Source organism: Abramis brama (assembly GCF_963993115.1).
Source record: "Abramis brama genome assembly, chromosome: 24".
Taxonomy (NCBI): domain Eukaryota; kingdom Metazoa; phylum Chordata; class Actinopteri; order Cypriniformes; family Leuciscidae; genus Abramis; species Abramis brama.
Window position 1 is genome coordinate 17,815,403 of NC_139986.1, and position 19,670 is coordinate 17,835,072.

General features: G+C 38.1%; 2 protein-coding genes across 2 annotated transcripts in view; both read right to left on the reverse strand.

The window, feature by feature from the left end:
• flt1 (fms related receptor tyrosine kinase 1) overlaps positions 1–2,787 on the reverse strand; it is a 32,184-nt gene extending 29,397 nt beyond the window's left edge. Inside the window, exon 1 of the mRNA XM_084102134.1 lies at positions 2,529–2,787. Coding sequence (XP_083958260.1) covers positions 2,529–2,586 — 58 coding nt within the window. The 5' untranslated portion in view covers positions 2,587–2,787. The remainder of the gene's footprint in view (positions 1–2,528) is intronic.
• A 2,070-nt stretch (positions 2,788–4,857) lies between these two features.
• Positions 4,858–19,323, reverse strand: LOC311075063 (suppressor of tumorigenicity 14 protein homolog). Its single transcript, XM_084102149.1, has 19 exons — positions 19,222–19,323; positions 17,605–17,776; positions 16,113–16,240; positions 14,830–14,897; positions 13,581–13,771; positions 13,370–13,501; positions 12,791–13,010; positions 11,680–11,822; positions 11,482–11,579; positions 11,194–11,303; positions 10,873–11,006; positions 8,814–8,918; positions 8,636–8,734; positions 8,306–8,419; positions 7,948–8,067; positions 7,670–7,853; positions 6,523–6,794; positions 5,800–5,936; positions 4,858–5,723 (listed from the first exon to the last, which is right to left on the reverse strand). Exons 1-19 carry the CDS (start codon positions 19,306–19,308, stop codon positions 5,556–5,558), a joined length of 2,682 nt encoding a protein of 893 aa, XP_083958275.1. The 5' UTR covers positions 19,309–19,323; the 3' UTR covers positions 4,858–5,555.
• Positions 19,324–19,670: the final 347 nt, after the last annotated feature.

Here is a 19,670-nt window from a genome sequence, read left to right on the forward strand (position 1 = left end):
CGCTGAGGTTCCGTTTCAGAAACCCTCAACAAGAGCGTCGCACACTAATGACAGGACGAAAACCTGCCAATTTCAACAAACCTTACACGTCATGTTTGAATAAACGCTAATGAACCGAAGTAAAACAGGTTAGAGTTTAAAGACGGGGCAAGTAAGAAAGGACAGCCACTGTTACACGAACAAATACAAATGCAAAATTGACTTAAGTCAATGTAGACCCCAAACACAGCATGCATGTTGCATGCACTTGAGAGTGACTTTAATTATAAATCATAGGAAACGAATTTATCGACGATACGCATTTATAGGCTAATTTATGCGCTTTTAATTCTTCAGTCTTTTAAGTGGCTACTTAGGCTATCACAAACAGAAGAAATATATAACGAAATCTATAAAGACTTTGTAAAATTGTTTATTAAACTACACATTGGGAAACTATTAAATAATTAAAATGTGAAGTCTATGTCATTTAGGCTACGTGCTAATCTAAAACGTTTGAAGTTACACTGACATTTCTTTGCTTTCGTTCTTTAGAAACATTTCAATACATGAAAATGGTCCTGGATAAGAAAGTTCTTTGTTGAACCCCGAAGGTGTTGAAAAGTAGAACCTTTAATTTGAACAACAAAAAATAGTCTACCACATAGGCTATGTAGGCTATATATATATATATATATATATATATATATAAAATCTCTTATTATTAGGCTATATATTATCTATAGCTTTTATTATTACGTGTATTAATTAGCCCATTTTATTCAATTTTAATAGCGATTTAGTTTAGTTAATTTTATTTGTGAACCTATTTATTAGTGCATTTTAGGAATCTTTCTAAAATCCGATAGCCCATTCTATTTAATTTGGCCAAAATGTCTGCAATATACTACTGTAGCCTATATGTCTTTGAACGCGTAGAAAGGGCATGCTTAAAACACGTTTAGCCATTAATCAAGTTCAGTTTTCCATCCTGTGGCGAGTTGTTGACCAATAAAGCACTAATAATCCCACAGTGCATGCGGACAGTACATCGCTTTACCCCCTGCTTCCTCCCCGTGGGTCTGTTTTAGCTATAACACCCTGATTAGCGCTGGTTCCTGCCTCACGGTGGTCATGACCCCTAAGTCATTTATATTAGAACTTCCATTTCACAAAGTCATCAGGCTCAGGAAATAACGCCCTCTCTGATTCAACCGGGGCCAAACATTGAAGACGGATGCCAAGTAAGAGCAGAGAGGTCTGTACTATCAAAACAACTTGTCCTGTTATGGCAGGCCGTTTAGGCATTTATTTCTTTAAACTAACGTGTATATTAGTACTTATTCCCCTGGTTTCACAGACAAGGTTTAAGATAGTCCCGGACTAAAATACATGTTTGAGATGTTTTAACTGAAAGCAACATGCACTGACATAAATAGGCTATGCCAGTGCCATTGTTTTGTCTAAGATGCACACCGGTAGCCTAATGTTTTTTTCTAAGGCACATAGCCCACTTCTTAAAAATCCTAATTGAACAAATGTCTAATCCTGGCTTAATCTAAGACCTGTCTGTGAAACCAGGCTATTATTTCATTAGTAGCCTTGTAATGATGCTTGTACATTATTGTAGACTATCTAATGTTATCATGTACATATTCGTATTGTGCACATTACATTATTTTGTCTATTTTTATATGCATTTTTATCCACTTATCTTTATTTCACTTTTATTATCTGTAGCTTCTTGCTTTTCTTAGCATTAAAAGCTTTTAGAAGCTAGAGGAAATTCCTTGTGTTTATAAGCATACTTGGCAATAAAGCTCATTCTGATTCTAATCCAATAGTCACTATAACCTTTCAATTTAGCTAGGTCATTAGATATTATTACCAAATCATTAGATACTACTTCACAATCCAGTAACAGTTTTTCTTAAAACAATTTGTAATACACACACACACACACACATATATATATATATAGGCTATATAATAATTACTAATTGAGTGAGTTTCAAATTTCAACTATTCAATTCAGACTAGTCGGTTAGACGGTAGTAGTTATTACTTAATTGTAGGCTACAGATACAAGTCGGATACGAGTTGGGTTAATTACTAGTAATAAAAGAACCGCTACTAATGACAAAAATAGATACTAGTTTTAAGTTATAAATGTTAATCGGCTTGCCATAGTCGTGGAATAAGCACAAATCGCTATAGCGCATTTGATTTGCTTCATTTTTCTCTTTTGCCGTAGGCCTACGTATTATTTCCAGTTAGGCACGAATAAAAAATAAAAAAATAAAAAAAACTCGAACAAGTTAGTACATGCATGGATTTCTTCTGTCAATGTATCATGAAACAGTAATTAATGATGCGCTGGTACTAAGGAATGCCACACGCTCACATCCACGCGCATTCCCAAACGGTTCTTCATCCTTTTGCTTCGGTGGAATATGAAACAACGTGCGTATTTGAACAACGTGACAAATAAATGTATGGCTTAGATGTTTAATATGAATACGAACGAAAACTGATTTAAAAAAACTTACCTTTAGTTAGAACACGCCCTGACAGTCCAAAGATCATCACAAATAATATATCGAACATTCTCTTGGTCTTGCTTGAGGTCCTTTGCTTGGAGATGAACACCTATGAAGGAAACACTGCAGCTCCAATACTCCAGAGAATCAATTCACCTTACAACACCAAACTCCTCAGACTCTGCTTTCACATGGAGTGGACTGCAATCAACTTCGGTACTGTCCGGAGTATGAACTCTTGAAGCAGGAGCACCATGCATGAATTCCAGTAAACTCTTGCCCATTATGACCGCGGGCTGGGATTTATTCATTTCCCACTGCCTCCGGAGCTCCGTGACGCTCATCGACACACCCATCCCGCGCGACTGACGTGACCTACACAAGGACCCGATGTTCTGCACTGCTCCAGTGTCTTCCCTCTACTTCATCCATCATATCATGAATAAACAAGCTTATTGCTGTAAATGCCGAAGTTATCCCACCCTTGTTATCCTTAAAAGAGGAGAGTAAATACATGAGGGGAAACAACTGAGCTTTCTTTCAGTGAGACTAGGAGTGAGAAAAAAATACCAATGTGAATTATGCTTATAGCTTATGCAGCTGGAATATTAACAATGCTAAATATAGGAAGTTAATAAATTAATACAAAAGTCGGTTGCACTTTATTTTACTGTAAAGTGCACTTACGTGTACTTGCAGTGTACTTACCTAAGAAAGTACTGCTTAATATAAGGAAATTGCATGGGTTAAGTGTGTAATAACTATAATAAGTTCATAGTATGTACATATGGGGAACATACATACTGTTACCAAAAAGTCAGCAATTAATAAAAAAGATCACAGAGCAATAACTGTATTATTCAGATATCACCCTTTAATTCATTGATCTCAGTTATAATTCTGTGAAATATCAACTTTGTCTCAGATGTTTCTCCTAAAATTCCTCAGGAGAAATAAAAATGGCGTAAATGAGACTGCTGTCATACATAAAGTCAATCAATGTGGATACTAGAATTCGATGAGAAATTTGAGAGATAATTTTGAGCACAGTTTGAGACATTGTTGAGATCTCTTGAAAATCTAAAGGACAGGTGAGATTAGTTCAGTCTTTTCTCAGAGAAGCTGGAGACTTAAGATTTTTTTTTTATTTGAACATTTAATCTTGCTGTCCAGGAGAAACAACTGAGACTTGTTTGTGAGTTTTCGTACATTAAATACATATGTGACCCTGGACCACAAAACCAGTCACAAGGGTAAATTTTGTTAAATCGAGATTTATACATCATCTGAAAGCTGAATAAAGAAGCTTTCCATTGATGTATGGTTTGTTAGGACAATATTTGGCCGAGATACAACTATTTGAAAATCTGGAATCTGAGGGTGCAAAAAAATCAAAACATTCAGAAAATCGTCTTTAAAGTTGTCCATTTATGTTCGCGATTGTGCTGCATTCACTCACAAATATAAATGTTTTATATATTTATGGTAGGAAATTTACACAATATCTTCATGGAACACTTTCGTGTTAATATCCTAATAATTTTTGGCATACAAGTAAAATCGATAATTTTGACCCATACAATGTATTGTTGGATTTTGCCACAGATCTACCTGTGCGACATGTGACGTGTGGTCCAGGGTCACATATTACATATTATAACAATGACTATATTCACATAAAATCAGAAAAAAAAAAAAAATCAGTTTAGAATGTACTTACACTTCACTGAAACACATCGTCACCTTCCTAAAATAATTGCCTAAGTCATTTTTTCAGGTTTCTCAGAAAACACAAAAACGGAACCAATAATTGAATATCGTCACCTTCCTAAAATAATTGCCTAAGTCATTTTTCAGGTTTCTCAGAAAACACACAAAAAAATGAAAAATAACTTCAGAGGTTCGTTCTTCTTGATGCAGCTCCCATCTTGAAAAGCTTGTAAAATTGCCTTTTAAAATTGCTTGTAAAATCTTTTGACTTAGGCCAAATAAAACGGCCTAAGTCACACTCTTGACATAGGCCATTACACTACAGGGGTAGAACTGCATGATCTGTTCAACTGAGGATGTGGGGATTTTACCAGAGGTGGCCAGCATCATGAGGAGATGACTTATACAAAAAAATCATTTTTGTCAAAAAATGACTTAGGCAATTATTTTAGGAAGGTGACGACATGCAAGTATAAAATAAATAAAAAATCACAGAGTGGAAGTAATGTAGCACCTCTTTTTAATATAGTTCTATTTTCATATATCTATTATAAAGTATCAACATTTGCTCAATTTTGACATTTACATCTGGTTGTCAGGAATACAGTTTGCATAACTAAACGAGTACTGAGTAATGTAATGTCAAATCACAACCAGTAGAGAGAGTCTTAGGGGCTGCCACTGCTTTCTCCCACTGGAAGAGAAGCCAACAATCATTTATTAAAACAAAAACCCTATAAAACATATAAAATGGTAATAATAATAATAATAATAATACAAGACTAAAATTGATGTTGGTCATAATTTCTGACATGCAGTCAATTTCACAGTTGGACATATTTGAAATGGACAATGAAGTGGAGGGTTTATATCATCCTTAAACAATGAAAAAAAAAAATATCAAAATGATTCCATTACCATGAATAAATGAATGAAAACTAATATTTAGTCACTGTATGCAAATAATACAAATCTTACCAAGAGAACTCATTCCACTGCAAATAATGAAAGATGTGTATCTCTTCAACCTGTTATAATCTCTACACTAGTAGTCCACTGTCGAGGCTTTAGAGAGTACAGTTGGTTTGTGGGTGGTTCTTAAGATTGTGGGGCATAAAGAATCACAGAAGGGAGTGAAGCTGCTGGCAGACTGTGGGTGGAGGTTTAAAACGCCGAGCAACAGGAATTGGTGGGGAATTGCTTCCGATGCAGAGGTGTTGATGTTTGCTGTGTCTGGGCACCACGAAAGCTGGGCCGGTGCACCTCGATCGTGGGCGAATCACCCGTTCTCTGGTGTAAATATATGTGTGCGTATGCAAGTGTGCGTCACACCTGGCCTTTCGTCTGCTGGTGAATCCAGTCCGTGAACTTTATGACACGTGTGTAAACTCCGGGCCGGTTCTGTCGAGCGCAGCCCTCACCCCAACTCACAATGCCTGCTAGAAACCACCTGCGGCCCCGTTCCAGACACACTAAAGGTCCCCCAGAGTCTCCCTGTGCGAACAAAGACGTGAATATAAGAACCGTGAACACTGACAAGCACACAAACAGTGACTAAGTGCACACTAACCTGACAAGCATCCACTCCTCCCTGAACGTTTCCGGCGCAAAGCATTCTGGGAGTGACCGCATCATCATACATTTTATTGCAAGTGTGGTGACTGATGATGTTAACAGTGGCCTCCTGCAGCAATGTGGCCAGTTCACCTGAAATTTAGAAGGTTTCAGACAAAAACAATGCATTTAATGATTTTAAACGGTCTTTACAACATACCGTAATAACATTTTCAAAACCCTTCTGATTTTTAAAGTTTAATGATTTGCAGATTATTTACTAAGTTTAACCATCATAGAGTGAAAGTTTATCATTTAAAGACAATTTACACATTCAAGCGATTTTAAACCATTAAACCATCTGAGCGTACAACTGCACACACACACACACACACACAGAGAGAGAGAGAGAGAGAGAGAGACGCGTTTCAGATTACACTTAAAATATAAGAATAAATTAAAAGCAACTTCAGTCATTTCTTATTAGTTACACATGCATTTTAGGATCAATTTTAAATAAGATCACCATAAAAATCTTGGTACCAACCAAACTCAAGTAGCACTACAGGTTGTATATCTAATGTGTGACATTCCTGTTTCAACGGGGATTCCTGGGGGATTTTTCAGTGGTAGTCTGATCTTTAGTCATCAAATGAATCATGTGTTTAAAACTGTGGGTAAAGCCAACAGAACAAGAACCAATTGTTTGTTCTGAATGTGTTTCTACACTGTGCCATACCTTCTTCTGTCAGAACCCCCCATCCAGTGACAAAGCAGCTGGTTCCAGAGGTGAAGGCGTGAGAGGGGGCGGGCACACAGACGGGCTGTACCAACTCATTGAAAAAGACAGGGGCGCTTAGTTCTAGTAGGGCGATGTCATAGTCAGAGGTGAATTGGTCGTATTGCGTATGCAAGACAATACGGCGGATTTGCCTGGTGGCTGCTGCGTTGCTGACCGAGTTCATTACTCGCATACCCATGTAGGCCCTCCATGAGCGCGCATCAGAATACCTGCCAAAACATGAGCAAACACTATACCTGTAGCTTCACATGTTTCGGAGTCCGAGAGACAACAGATTTAGACAGTGTGTATATTAAAGAATAAAATAAAATAAAATAAAATAAAATTTTAAAGATTTAGGGTTGGTTTTAATGTTTTTGAAAGAAGTCTCTTATGCTCACCAAGGCTGCATTTATTTGATGAGAAATACAGCAAAAACCGCAATTTAAAATAATTGTCTATTTTAATATATTTTAAAATGTAATTTATTCCTGTGATGGCAAAGCTTAATTTTCAGCATCATTACTCCAGTCTTCAGTGTCACATGAAATCATTATAATATGCTGATTTTCTGCTCAAGAAACATTTTCATTATGATCAATGTTAAAAACAGTTGTCAGGATGTTGAAAACAGGATGTTCTTTGATTAATAGAAAGTTCGGTCACACTTTAGATTAGGGTCCAATTATCACTATTAACCAACTATTAACTATGACTTTTGCCTCAGTAAACTCTTAATTACTGCTTATTAATAGTTAGTAAGGTAATGGTTAAGTTTAGGTATTGGAAAGGATTAAGGGATGTAGAATATGGTCATGCAGATTAAGGCATTAATATGTGCTTTATAAGTACTAATAAACAGCCAATATGTTAGTAATATGCAAGCTAATAAGCAACTAGTTAATATTGAGAACTAAACTAAAGTGTTACCGAAAGTTCAAAAGAACAGCACTTTTTTAAAATACAAATATTTTGTAACATTATATATTAAATATCTTTACTGTCACAGGCTTGGATCAATTTAATGTATCCTGGCTGAATAAAAGTATTCATTTCTTTAAAAAGAACCTTTAATGGCAGTGTAGGTGCCTGATTAAAACCTCACTTGATTGCATCTGAGTCCTGAAAGCAGTGAGCGGCAGAGACGAGCCAGCGGCTGGCCACCAGAGAAGCCCCACAAACATGACCATAGCGCTCCATTTGAAGGCTGACCTGCCACGGCCATGAGCCTGTCTGGGCATCGGTTCCACCCACAATCTTTGCCCTTTTCCTGGGCCTTGTGCCACAACCTTCATGCACATGTGTATGTTGACATTTGTTACTGTTGCAAGCATTATAGGCAGTTAAATTGAAGTAAATATATCATTCTTTAAACATGCTCACCGCAGCGCAACTCATCCGAACCGTCTTTGCAGTCTTTGATGCCGTCACACTCCGGATTGATCTTACTCAAGCACTTTCCACTGCCACATTTGAAGGAGGAGGGAGAGCATCCTTTTGAAACTGCAAAGGATCAGGCAGACATAATTCTGCATCATTAATAAAATAATGAATTAAATAAAAAATCAAAAAAACACTTTAGAACATTATGATCATATAAAACATTATACATGTGTGCTTATTATGAATACGTTTGTACAGAAAACCATGTGGCTTGATTGTCCAAATACTTTTTTGGGCCAATAAGCCCTGAAAGATGACTGAATGGAACCGAATTGTAGGCAAAGTGGGTTTTAATCACATGCTCTTGTGCAGTTGAGTTCATCGCTGCGATCTTTGCAGTCCACTATCCCATCACACACTGAGGCTTTGGGGAGGCAGATTTTGTTTGGGCACATATGGTAGCATTTACCTCCTAAAAAGTGGACAAATTGAACACAAAAAGAAATGAGCTTGACAAACTCATAGGTGTATACACGTGCGCGTGCACACAAACACACACCAGAACTTAGGTAGGTCTTACCACAAACTCTCTCCACACGTCTGTAGCAATAAAAATAGACATCTCTGGGTATCAGTGAATGCAGGAAGAGCATTAAATCTTCATAAGGACTGAGAAAGACACTCTTACCACAGTTAGACTCTTCACTGCTGTCACCACATGCAGTGTTACACTGGCTGTGTGGTCTGCACTGACCGTTACAATAAACTTCTCCTGGTTTACACGTGTCTAAAAGCAAAGTAAAGCAGGTTTAAATAAGACAGCAATGGACAGTAGAAAATAATGTAAGTATAACTTATGAACTTACTGCATTTAGCCTCATCTCGTCCATCAGAACAGTCTTTTTCTCCATCACACACTTTCCTCAGAGGAATGCACTTGCCATCTCCACAGCGGAACTGCCTCGGACATGCTAATATCGGAGAATAAACATGATCATTACTTACTGGGGTGTACATTTGTGCTCTGAAAATGATTCAGAAAGATGTCATCATAAGTCAAGAATTTTATTTTGGTTAAGAAATGAATCGGTGACTACTTTTTCCATTTCCCAAGTGAGGTACAAAATATGGCCTCATACAAAATTAACAAATTTATTTTTCAACAAATGATCAGTGAATGGAATAATTTAATCTTCAAAAAAGTTGATTTTTGATCAAATCGATGTTTCCCTAGTAACTAGGGTAACAGGGATGAATGATTGAGCTTAAATACAGTGAGCACTAAAAGGTGTGTAATTTTATTTTTACAAAATGTAATGATATTATTTATTTGTCTTTCCATCATGCTGTAGAAAGGGTCCAAATGATGTTGCATTTTAGATTGCACAATTTTAAAGAATGATTCTGTAATTTTTTTGTAACAGGGAAAAACATGCGGCTGCACACAAATTGTGGGACAGCTAAAATCATGATTTAAAAATTTAATTAACCCCATGCATGAATTATGACAACCTCAGTCAGGATTTTTTTCCTATGTGTGGAAACCCAACTCAGGCTATGTAGAAAAAGCTCATGCTACCTACAGTCTACCAGAGTATGTCGAATTACTCTTATTAGCTGATAATTCTGATTATGTTCAAAATGGACACATTCTACTGTAGCTCTGCTCTCTGAGAAAATCTCAGATTGAAATCTACATTGATCTTTTGATGTTTTCAGACTGTGGGAAAAAACTAGCGATCAGGTGTTTTCAATCTCATCTGAAATGATCAGTGTTGGGGTTAGGGTTCCAAGTAACATGCATTATGTAATCTAATCAGATTACTTTTTGATGTAACGAGTAAAGTAACGCATTACAAGAAACGTGCATTACAAGTAACGCATTATGTAATCAGATTACTTTTTGATGTAACGAGTAAAGTAACACTTTACAAGTAATGTGAATTATGTAATCAGATTACTTTTTGATGTAACAAGTAAAGTAACGCATTACAAGAAACATGCATTACAAGTAACGCATTACATAATCAGATTACTTTTTGATGTAACGAGTAAAGTAATATAAGTAATGTGATTACGTAATCAGATGACTTTTTTGATGTAACAAGTAGTTACGCATTACAAGTAACATGCATTACATAATCAGATTACTTTTTAACTGCAAATTACATTCTAATGACAAATACATTTATTTACAACCAAAAAAGTTACTGCAGATTAAGTATTTTCAAGAACAACAGTCACAGTAATAGTATGAATTGTAGCTGAAATATAGCTAGAGATGCATGATGTCCAAATTAGTGGACAGATGATTAATCATATTTTCCTCCCAATCTAAAAACAATACTTGGAAAATGTAATAATGATACGACTCCTTAGATGTTACAAAAAAAATTCACCTGCAAGAATCTTCTAGGACAAAAGGAATGGATGGATATTCTGAAGCAACTTGGCATTTCTGACTGGCCGTCGCCATCTTGGTTTGGGGAAAAAATTCCACATACAATGGCTTGCCACTTGGTGGCAGTGTATAGGATGACACACTAGTGTCCACTCTAGTAGTTGATGTGCAACTGTGCAATCAAAACCCATGCATATGCAAGAAATGGCTTTTGGAATAGGTGTCCACTGTAGTGACCTCTATGCGTGAAAGGGTTAAAATCATTAATAATCTAAAATAATTGAAAATAAATAATTCAAAAATCTTAAATTTTCTATTACATAATATTTTTCTAATATTTTATCTAATAGTTCCCCCCCCCCAAAAAAACATTGGGATCATGCTTTACTTTTAATGGCCCTGAAACATCACAAAGCAGTAACAGAGACAATTGTTTCAGATGCAAAACACATACCACAAATCAAACCCTGTTCTACAAAACACATAAAACAAAAATGGATAAAAACAGAATACTAAGAACTCACCGCTTTCAGGAGAGAAGGCTCTGTAGATCAGGTAAAAACCTTTATGTGTCAAAGACTCATCCGAATGAAAGTGCAGCAGGACGGGAGAAGAATAGATCCTCTTTCTGCTGTTGTCCCCAATTGGGTTACAGAGCCTGTGGAAACGTAGAAAAAACATACACATGCATATATAGACATGCACACAAACACGCTGTTAGTTCAGCCCAAAAATATGATCTGATTCTCATAGGACGTATTATAAACATAATGCATGTAGACCCACAGCTCGTATTCCAAAGTCTAAGCCAACTGTTTTCAACACGTGAAAGACATGACACTCACTTGACGCCACCTATTTCCAGCCAATCTTTTTCACAGGTGCTCGAGGCTGGTGAATCCTGAATGTCGAGCATCACAATGGTCACGGAGAGAAGGTATCCCGGCAACGGAGCCTAAAAGTGAAACCAGACTCTCAACGGACGCACTCTTACACAAAGCAGCGGCCACCCTGCGGCCCTCGTCTCAAAGAGGGAGCATCCCAGGCCTCTGAATGGGGTTCACAGGGCATGCATGCTAACACTGGGGAAGAGGCTCATGGGAAACATGGGAAAGCCTTTAGCCTTAGCTCACCCTGATTTTCCAGTTACAGTCCACATTTGGAGGGTAGTAGGCGGGGTAGTAAGGGGACGTCACTGTGCCGTTCCATGCAGTGAGGAAACCACCACACTCTATAGAAAAAACAGCGACACGGAACCAAAGAAATTCGAACATCTGAGAGGAATAACCACTACAATGATAGCGTCTCATGCTGACCACTAATTCACACACCGGTTTTGGGTATAGCCTGGAAATAAGCTTTGAAGATGGCTCCTTGCCTCTGACGACTGAATGAAAATGTGACAAGCATGACGTTCCCAGACGATGTCAGTTTCATTACAGGGGACGTTCCTGATATTGGCAGACCACACCATCTGAGAAGAAGAGAGAAGACAAAAAAAAACAGTATTCAGGTGTGTGGAGTGGAAAGGAATCATATTGTTAAGGACAAAGCAGCATAAGTTTAAATTATTTGTATGCTCAGATTTCATTTGTGATGACATTCAGTTCAAATCTTGATGCGGCATTTTTGAGACAATTATCGACTTTTCAATTATCGAAAATTCTGTCTATTCCTCACAACAAACAATCATATCAAAAGTAACAGTAAAAACTACTACATTGTTACAAAAAATATATATTTCAAATATATGCTGTTCTTTTGATATTTCTATTCATCTAAGAATCCTGAAAAAATGACTAATTTCACACAAAAATATATTAAGCAGCACAACTGTTTTCAACATGGATAATAATAGTAAGAAACGTTTCTTGAGCAGCAAATCAGCATATTAGAATAATTTCTGAAGGATCATGTGACACTGAAGACAAATTCAGCTTTGACCACAGGAATAAATGACATTTTAAAATATACTGAAATAGAAAACAGTTCATTTGAATTGTAATAATATTTCACATTATTTCTGTTTTTACTCTGTTTTTGATCAAATACATGCAGCCTTGGTGAGTATAAGTGACAAAAACATTTAAAAAATCTTGTACAGATGTCAAACTTTTGCATGGTAGTGTAGTTATGAAGTCATACGAAGTTATGAAAAAATGCCTTTTTTGGGGCATTTTTGGAGCTTGACAGCATGTGTTTCCATTATGGAAAAAAGTATTAGTTTGATTCAGCAAAATATCTTTCTTTGTGATGCAAGAAAGAACGAAAACAATTAAAATTTTGGGGTGAACTAAACCTCTAAGCATTATAATTCAATTGTAGAGCACCAAATTAAGGCCAGGAAACGTACAGACTGTGTTCAGTGCTCATTTAAAAACATTGAGATTACGAACCAAGATGCTGCAAAAAATGCTATTCTCTATGTAATGTCACACTTACCTGGCGATGATCTTGTTCTGAAGCGGCAGTAGGAAATCATAAGCAGACAGTTTGTTGGCGGAGCAGCTTCCTGGTGTTGCCCCTTGAAGTGTGAGAATGACCAGTCGCACGACGTGGCCGGACGGCACCCGCAGCCTCCACTGGTAATACGGCTTCTTCGGACTGACAAGACTGAGTGTGCGATTGTTCCCGTACTTAGCGTACAGGTCAAAAGACATGGCTGTTAGGCAGATGGGAGTAAGAAATGATCAGAATGAGAGAATAAATGAAGAATACAATCAGAAAATAATGACTGTAGATGAGTTTTCATGACAGAATGATATAGTATGGTAGTGATAGTACACTGTAAAACCTGCCTGGTTGAGGGACTTGCATGCAGAGTTTACTCAGAGGATTAATGGGACATGGTTGCATTTGAATGGCCTTACCTACTTGTGGCGTAAATTGCGTTTTTCTTACGATGTATCATGGAGGATACAGAAGAACTAAAGTTAACCAACATTTGGCAACTCAAATGAGTCAGTGTTCATAAATCATGTGAGTAAACTCAACAGGATTTACAGTGTATTATGGTTGTACCCTGCAGCCCCAACTGCCACTTGCCACTCTGCAAAGAGTTTGGGTTCTTTATTTTTTCCGCTTTGTCATCAGAATCTTCATCGTCATCATCCCCAGCATCCCCAGCATCACCACCGTCATCTGGATTCAAACCTGCAGACATAGAAACGCACGTTTAGGTGTTGTCCTTACTTTGGAAAGGACAAAAACCGAGGGATGAAACGCTCTTAACCCAGCAGACGCAGTGTGTCCTCATCCCTCTCCATGTAGTAGCGTTCCTCGTTCTTGCTAAAAAGGACCTTGTTGGTTCCAGGTAGACGACGCTGCAACCGGGCCGGATTCACTCTCCGGAGTTCCTCAGCAATAGCAGGAGGAGCAGAGAATTTACTCCAGTAGTACACACAAAGACCTTCCACTCCTTCACTGTCATCAGGACACATTACTTTTAACAAGATGACGACACCTAAAACTGGTTTAGTTTGAGTTGATGGGCTTTGAATTTTAATTTGCTAACGGTCGAATGGTCACATCAGAGCAACGTTGGCGTATTAGAGTTTACATCTGCATCCGCTACAACAGCTGTGACTATAAGTCAAAGTACTGAAGATACTGCAAGATCATTTCAGTGTTATTGTTAACTAGAGCTGAAATAATTCAAAATAGTTTTCGTTGATTGAAATAAATCTGAAATAAAATAGAATTTAAACTTGAAAAAAATCTGAAATCTGAAAATTATTACAAATGTTGCCTTGGCAAATAACTGAAAGTTGCAGTACTAAAATGACTAAATGACTAAAAATAAATGAGAGGTAAATAGAACTATTTAAAAAAAAACTTTGAAAATCACATACAATTACGAATTAAAATGAAAACTTAAAATACAAAAATAAAAGCTATATATAAGCTAATATCAAAAGTTTAATAAATATTTTAATACTAAATAAATAATTCTAAAACAACACGGGATCTTTGTGGTTTATGTTAACAGTTGCCACAGTCTTTTTATTTGTTATTGATTTTCTGTTATTCTCTTTTGTTAATTGATTTTCTTAGCCAATCAGAAATAGGCCTAATTTTGCATGTTTGGGTTTGTTGAGGGCGGGGTTTTGGAGAGAGGTATTTAAAGGGATAGTTCACCCAAAAATGAAAATTCTGTCATAATTTACTCGCCTGGGGCCCATCAACTGTTTAGTTACCTATATTCTTCAAAATATCTTCTTTTGTGTTCATCAGAAGACAGAAATTCATACAGGTTTGGAACAACATGAAGGATGAACACATCAATTTTGGGTGAACCATCGCTTCAAAATTGAACAAGTTCCTGTTTGACTTTGTGCAATTACTTAAAGCAACTTAAAATGTGAAAATTCAATGATTATTGCACACAAATCAAATTATTCAATGTGCACACAAATGCAATGTATATATATATATAAAAAAAAATTATAAATAAATTGTGACGTGTTTATGTACAGACTCACCTAAATGCAATAATTCCTGAGTGCTGGTAATACGAGCTCCACGGTGAAGAATCATACAACTCTGAGAACTTAGATCCACGGTACATCAACCGAAAGGAAGCAAAGAGATGACAGAGACACCATGAAATAACTGATTACCATGACAAACATCAGCCGCTATTGTATTTCACATCCATTTCCGCACACCGCAAACAAACCACTGATAACATCTACCAAGGTCGTGAAGTTTCCGTATGGCATAGCCTATACAGTGTTCCGGGACGTCGCAGTGACATCAGAGCCACGGGAGGAGTGACATCACTGAAGAAGGTGAGACATCAGTGGCCCAGGCGAGACCTGCAGCCATGGCACAAAAGCGCTGTTCTTGTGAGATTGGCTTTGAGCAACAAGAGCTTTGTGCAACAACAGCGCCATTGTCTGGGGCTCAATGTCATCCCGAAGTGCTGGATGGAGGGGCGGGCAGCAGATTTAGACCAACTTTTATGAGCAAAGGCGCACACTTGCAGGCCGTCACTTCTCACAATCGCATTCCCTTGCTATTAAACTGGATTACAGGCACGACACAGGTTGCGTTTAGGCTAATTAGAGCATCGCACTGGACGAAATGCAGCACTTGGCCAGTTTCCTCATCGGCCTCTATTAATCTGCGGACACAAATGCCAACCATTCCCATGATACTGGCACACACTGGCCCTTTTGGCCCACACTTTCCTGCGCTCTCTTTCGGTGGCCTATATCCTTACTTTCTCTCTCTCTCTCTCTCTCCTGGCCTACTCTGTCCCCTGGTCTACCTTTCTTTTCTCCGCTGGCTGCAGCCTCTCAGCAAAGAGGTACAGAGCATCTGATTGTGTGTGAGGAAGCCCACAGACAATGTTTTTATTGAAGGACTGCTCTTCCTCTCACTCAGCCTGCCTAGGCCCTGTCCCTCTCACAAACACCGTTCTTGTCCTCGGCCCTGAAAAGCTGCGGTCCTCTGGGAGTCGGTCTCACCGCACCGCCTCACACCGAGCCGAGCTCCGGTTACAGCTGGCTTTACATTTAAGAGGGCCACGGAGCGGCCGAAGACTCGGCAGGGCCTGCTTTACATTTAAAAGGGTGACAATGAGGGACGAGCGCACCACTGGACCTGCAGCTCTGGCGGACTTTGCGTCTGAAAGTGCCAGGGGCGAGCATCGTTCCTTGAGTGGTCTCTGGAGAGCGGCCGCATTCCGGAGAGATCACGGAGAAACCGGCTTTGTTGCCGAGGGCGGCACAGAGAAACTGTTATGTATGTTTATGCTTACGTAATGGCTTAGCGCCTGAGACTGGAGGCGGAACTGTGTAGACGACGGGTCTGCCAGGTCTGGAGAGAAACTGAGGTTGGAGAACTCGATGCTTCCTCCAAGGTAGAACACTGAGGGCGATGGAGAGGCTGCGGGAACAGGAACACATAATATTATATTTTTAAATGCTCTCAAAAGTTTTAAATGTTGATTAACTACGTATCGTAGACCCAAAAAGTGTCTGGACACTTAAAATGCTTGAATTATATGACAAAATATCAAATCAAGTGACATTTATTTTGAAGAAAGAAGCACACAGATACTTTTCAAGCAAAATATTTCATTTTTAAGAATTTATACAGGGAAAAGATGCAATTTAGATGCCATATATTGCAAAAAGACTTTTTGGCATGTATATAGTGCATATACATGCACTAAAAACACGTTTGATCAAAAATTTCTTTTTTTTTCTAGTTACACTACCTTTTAAAAGTTTGTGGTCTGTATTTATTCCCTTTTTAAAGAAATGGATACTATTATTAAGCAAAAGTGACAGTAAAATCATTTATGGTACAAAATATGTTTATGAAGGATAATATGATACTAAAAGACTGGAGTAGTGCCTTCTGAAAATTCAGCTTTGCCATCACAGGAAAAAAATATTTAAAATATATGAAATTTCTATTTCACAATAATTCTGTTTTTACTGTATTTTTGATCAAATAAATGGAGCCTTGGTGAGCATAAGAGACTTCTTTCAAAAACATTCAAAAATATTACCGACCCCAAACTTTTAAACTGTAGTGTTTATTTAGACATCACACAACACATTATTTAATAATCATTTGAACACTAAATTTACTGTATATCTACTAAAAATAATCTTCATCAGTTAATTAACAGTAACTGCAAAACAACTATATGAAGTTAGTTCTGACAAAAGGTCAATGACATTCATACATTTTTAATAGGGATGCACGATATATCGGCCAACATATCGGTAGCGGAAGGAAAATACAGTTAAGTGCAACATGTGCTGTCATATAGGCAACATAAAATTATAATGAGAACATTATAATTCTGTGCTTGGGACATGGCTTTAATAGTGAGACTTGTTTTTGTAATCAGACTCTCAACAATTATATAAATATTTGGATTTAGATTTATCGGCCAATATATCGGTTATCGGCTTTCAAACACAAAGAATTATCGGTTATCGGTATCGGCCAAAATTTTCATATTGGTGCATCCCTAATTTTTAAGTGTGACTTTAATGTCCAAAAGTGTCTTAACATATTTTGGGGGGTCACTGTGGATCACGTGAATATAGAAAAATATCTACAGCAGCCTAATGTATACGAGTAGCTTATCAAGCAAATCAAAATAAGAATATTTTCATGCTCTCATTGAAGACTCTTCTTGGACAGCCGAGGATGAGAGGCTTCACTAGATATACTGGAACATACCAGATCATAATCTCAGCATTCCTCTACAGCAGAGGGTCTTAACTTACATGCAAGGAAATGGAGAGTCAGTGCAATGGCAGCCGAGAGAGGGAGGAGGGGAGAGACTCTCAGCGCCCACTTACTCCATGCCCCGCAATCCGCTCTCTTGCCCACCGGGCTCTTGATGTCAGACTCGCTGCTAGATGGGCTTGACGTCTGGACAGGCTTTGTCACAAAGTCCTGTGAAACACAAGTCGAGAAACGTTGCCTTAACGTCACTTGTTGAGAGAGACCGAAACAATTCATGATCATTATCACAACCTTTCTGTCACCCTACAACAACCTATGTGTCGTATTTAATTGGCTTCCCCCCCATCATTCTAAACATCTTTTCATTAGGAGGAAGGGGTCGCGGAACTAGGATATCCTGGTGGGATTCCCCTGTGGAGTTGCACAAAGCGTAATTTGAGGGTCTGCTTTCCCACGGCCTCTCTCAGCGGTGTCAGCACTCCATCTTTGACAAGCACATTCATGAGACCATCAAGACCAACGTTTAGACGCAGGCAACCCCGTGGCCAAACTAAAAGGTTTAAGTTCATTATCACAGCTGAAATGAGCTTAAAATACCTTTTGTAAGTTTGCATAGGGGAGAGGGGAGTGTTGTAACACAGGGTGAGTTGTAACAGTTTAACCAATTAGAAACTAGATGTATCAAACACCCTTAAAAATAAAAGGTTTCCAGCGATGCCATAGAAGAACCATTTCCCAAAGATCCTTTCCATGAGCAGTTACTAAAATAACCATTTTTATAGTGTGAAGAGCATTTTAATAATCTAAAGAACCTTTTTTTACACTATAAAGAACCTTTGTGTGATGGAAAAGTTCCATGGATTTTAAAGATTCTTCATGGAACCATACATGCCAATAAATAACTTTTTTTTAAAGAGTGTAAGTGACCACCAAAATGAGGTGAGAAGTCAAAAAAAGACCAATTTTTTTTTTTATTTCTTATAATTTTATTGTAAAATGACAGAACAGGTATGATCTATAAATCTTGGATAATTGGATATATAACATCCAGGCAAGTTTTTCATCTATGCGTTTTAAAAAATAAACTAGAAATATCATTGCTGACCAGGATTGGAACACGTTCCAATCAATGCAGCCTACTACTGGACAAATATTTTCACAGAATATAGACATTTGCATCAACTGTAACTAACTTACAATTAGCCTATGTTTTGTCTATTTCTAAATTTTCCCAATTGCTGTTTTAAGTTAAAATGTGTCCTTAAAATGAGGTGGTGATGAAAATAATATTATGCACATAATTTAAAACATCCATGTTTTCTATAGCTAGTTAGATGTAGGTGGCAACAGCAGCACTAACAATAATTTCGGCTACACAAATTTTCTACGAATTAAAATACTTAAACTATAGGCTATTTTAATATTATTCCCGTATTGATCTGCTACAAAATAAAATACTTCAATGTCAAAGTTTGACAGCACTAAAAACAATGATACACAGATGTTGAAACAATGTTTCCCTCAGGCTCACAAAATAGGATTATGTATTCTTTAAGTAAGAATAAACACTAAAAGTGCTCGAAAGCATCATCACCGTGTAGAATTCGCTAGACGCTGCGTCTGCGCGCGCGGTGCTGATGGAGGGTCTCTCCTACCTGTGCAGGTGCACCGGCGGGGGCGCAGGCTCCTAAACCAGAGACGCTGTAAACTTCGCAGCTCCTGTTTTTGGGAAAAGTCCTCATGGCCCGCTCTATTATGGCTCCGATGCAGCGATACAGAACAATACCTCGGGCAGAGAAATCAGCCCGGAGACGTAGTGCGATCCCGGAGAAACCCGACCTGAGCGGGTCTGGCGCTGCGAGCAATCACTCTCCGTGTCTCTCCGTGAACAGGTGCTGCACGGCACCCAGCATGCACCGCGGCACAAAGGGAGCACTATGAGCAGGTACAATCCACACAGCCATCCGTGCGACAGAAATTGTGGGCAAACTTCTCCCGTGGTGTGCGTGTGCCATGGGCCACAATGGGCAGTCTGATGTTACATGATTAGAGAGTCATTAAATTAATCGCGAAGAATGCATCATTAAAGCGGTCCATCTGCTGG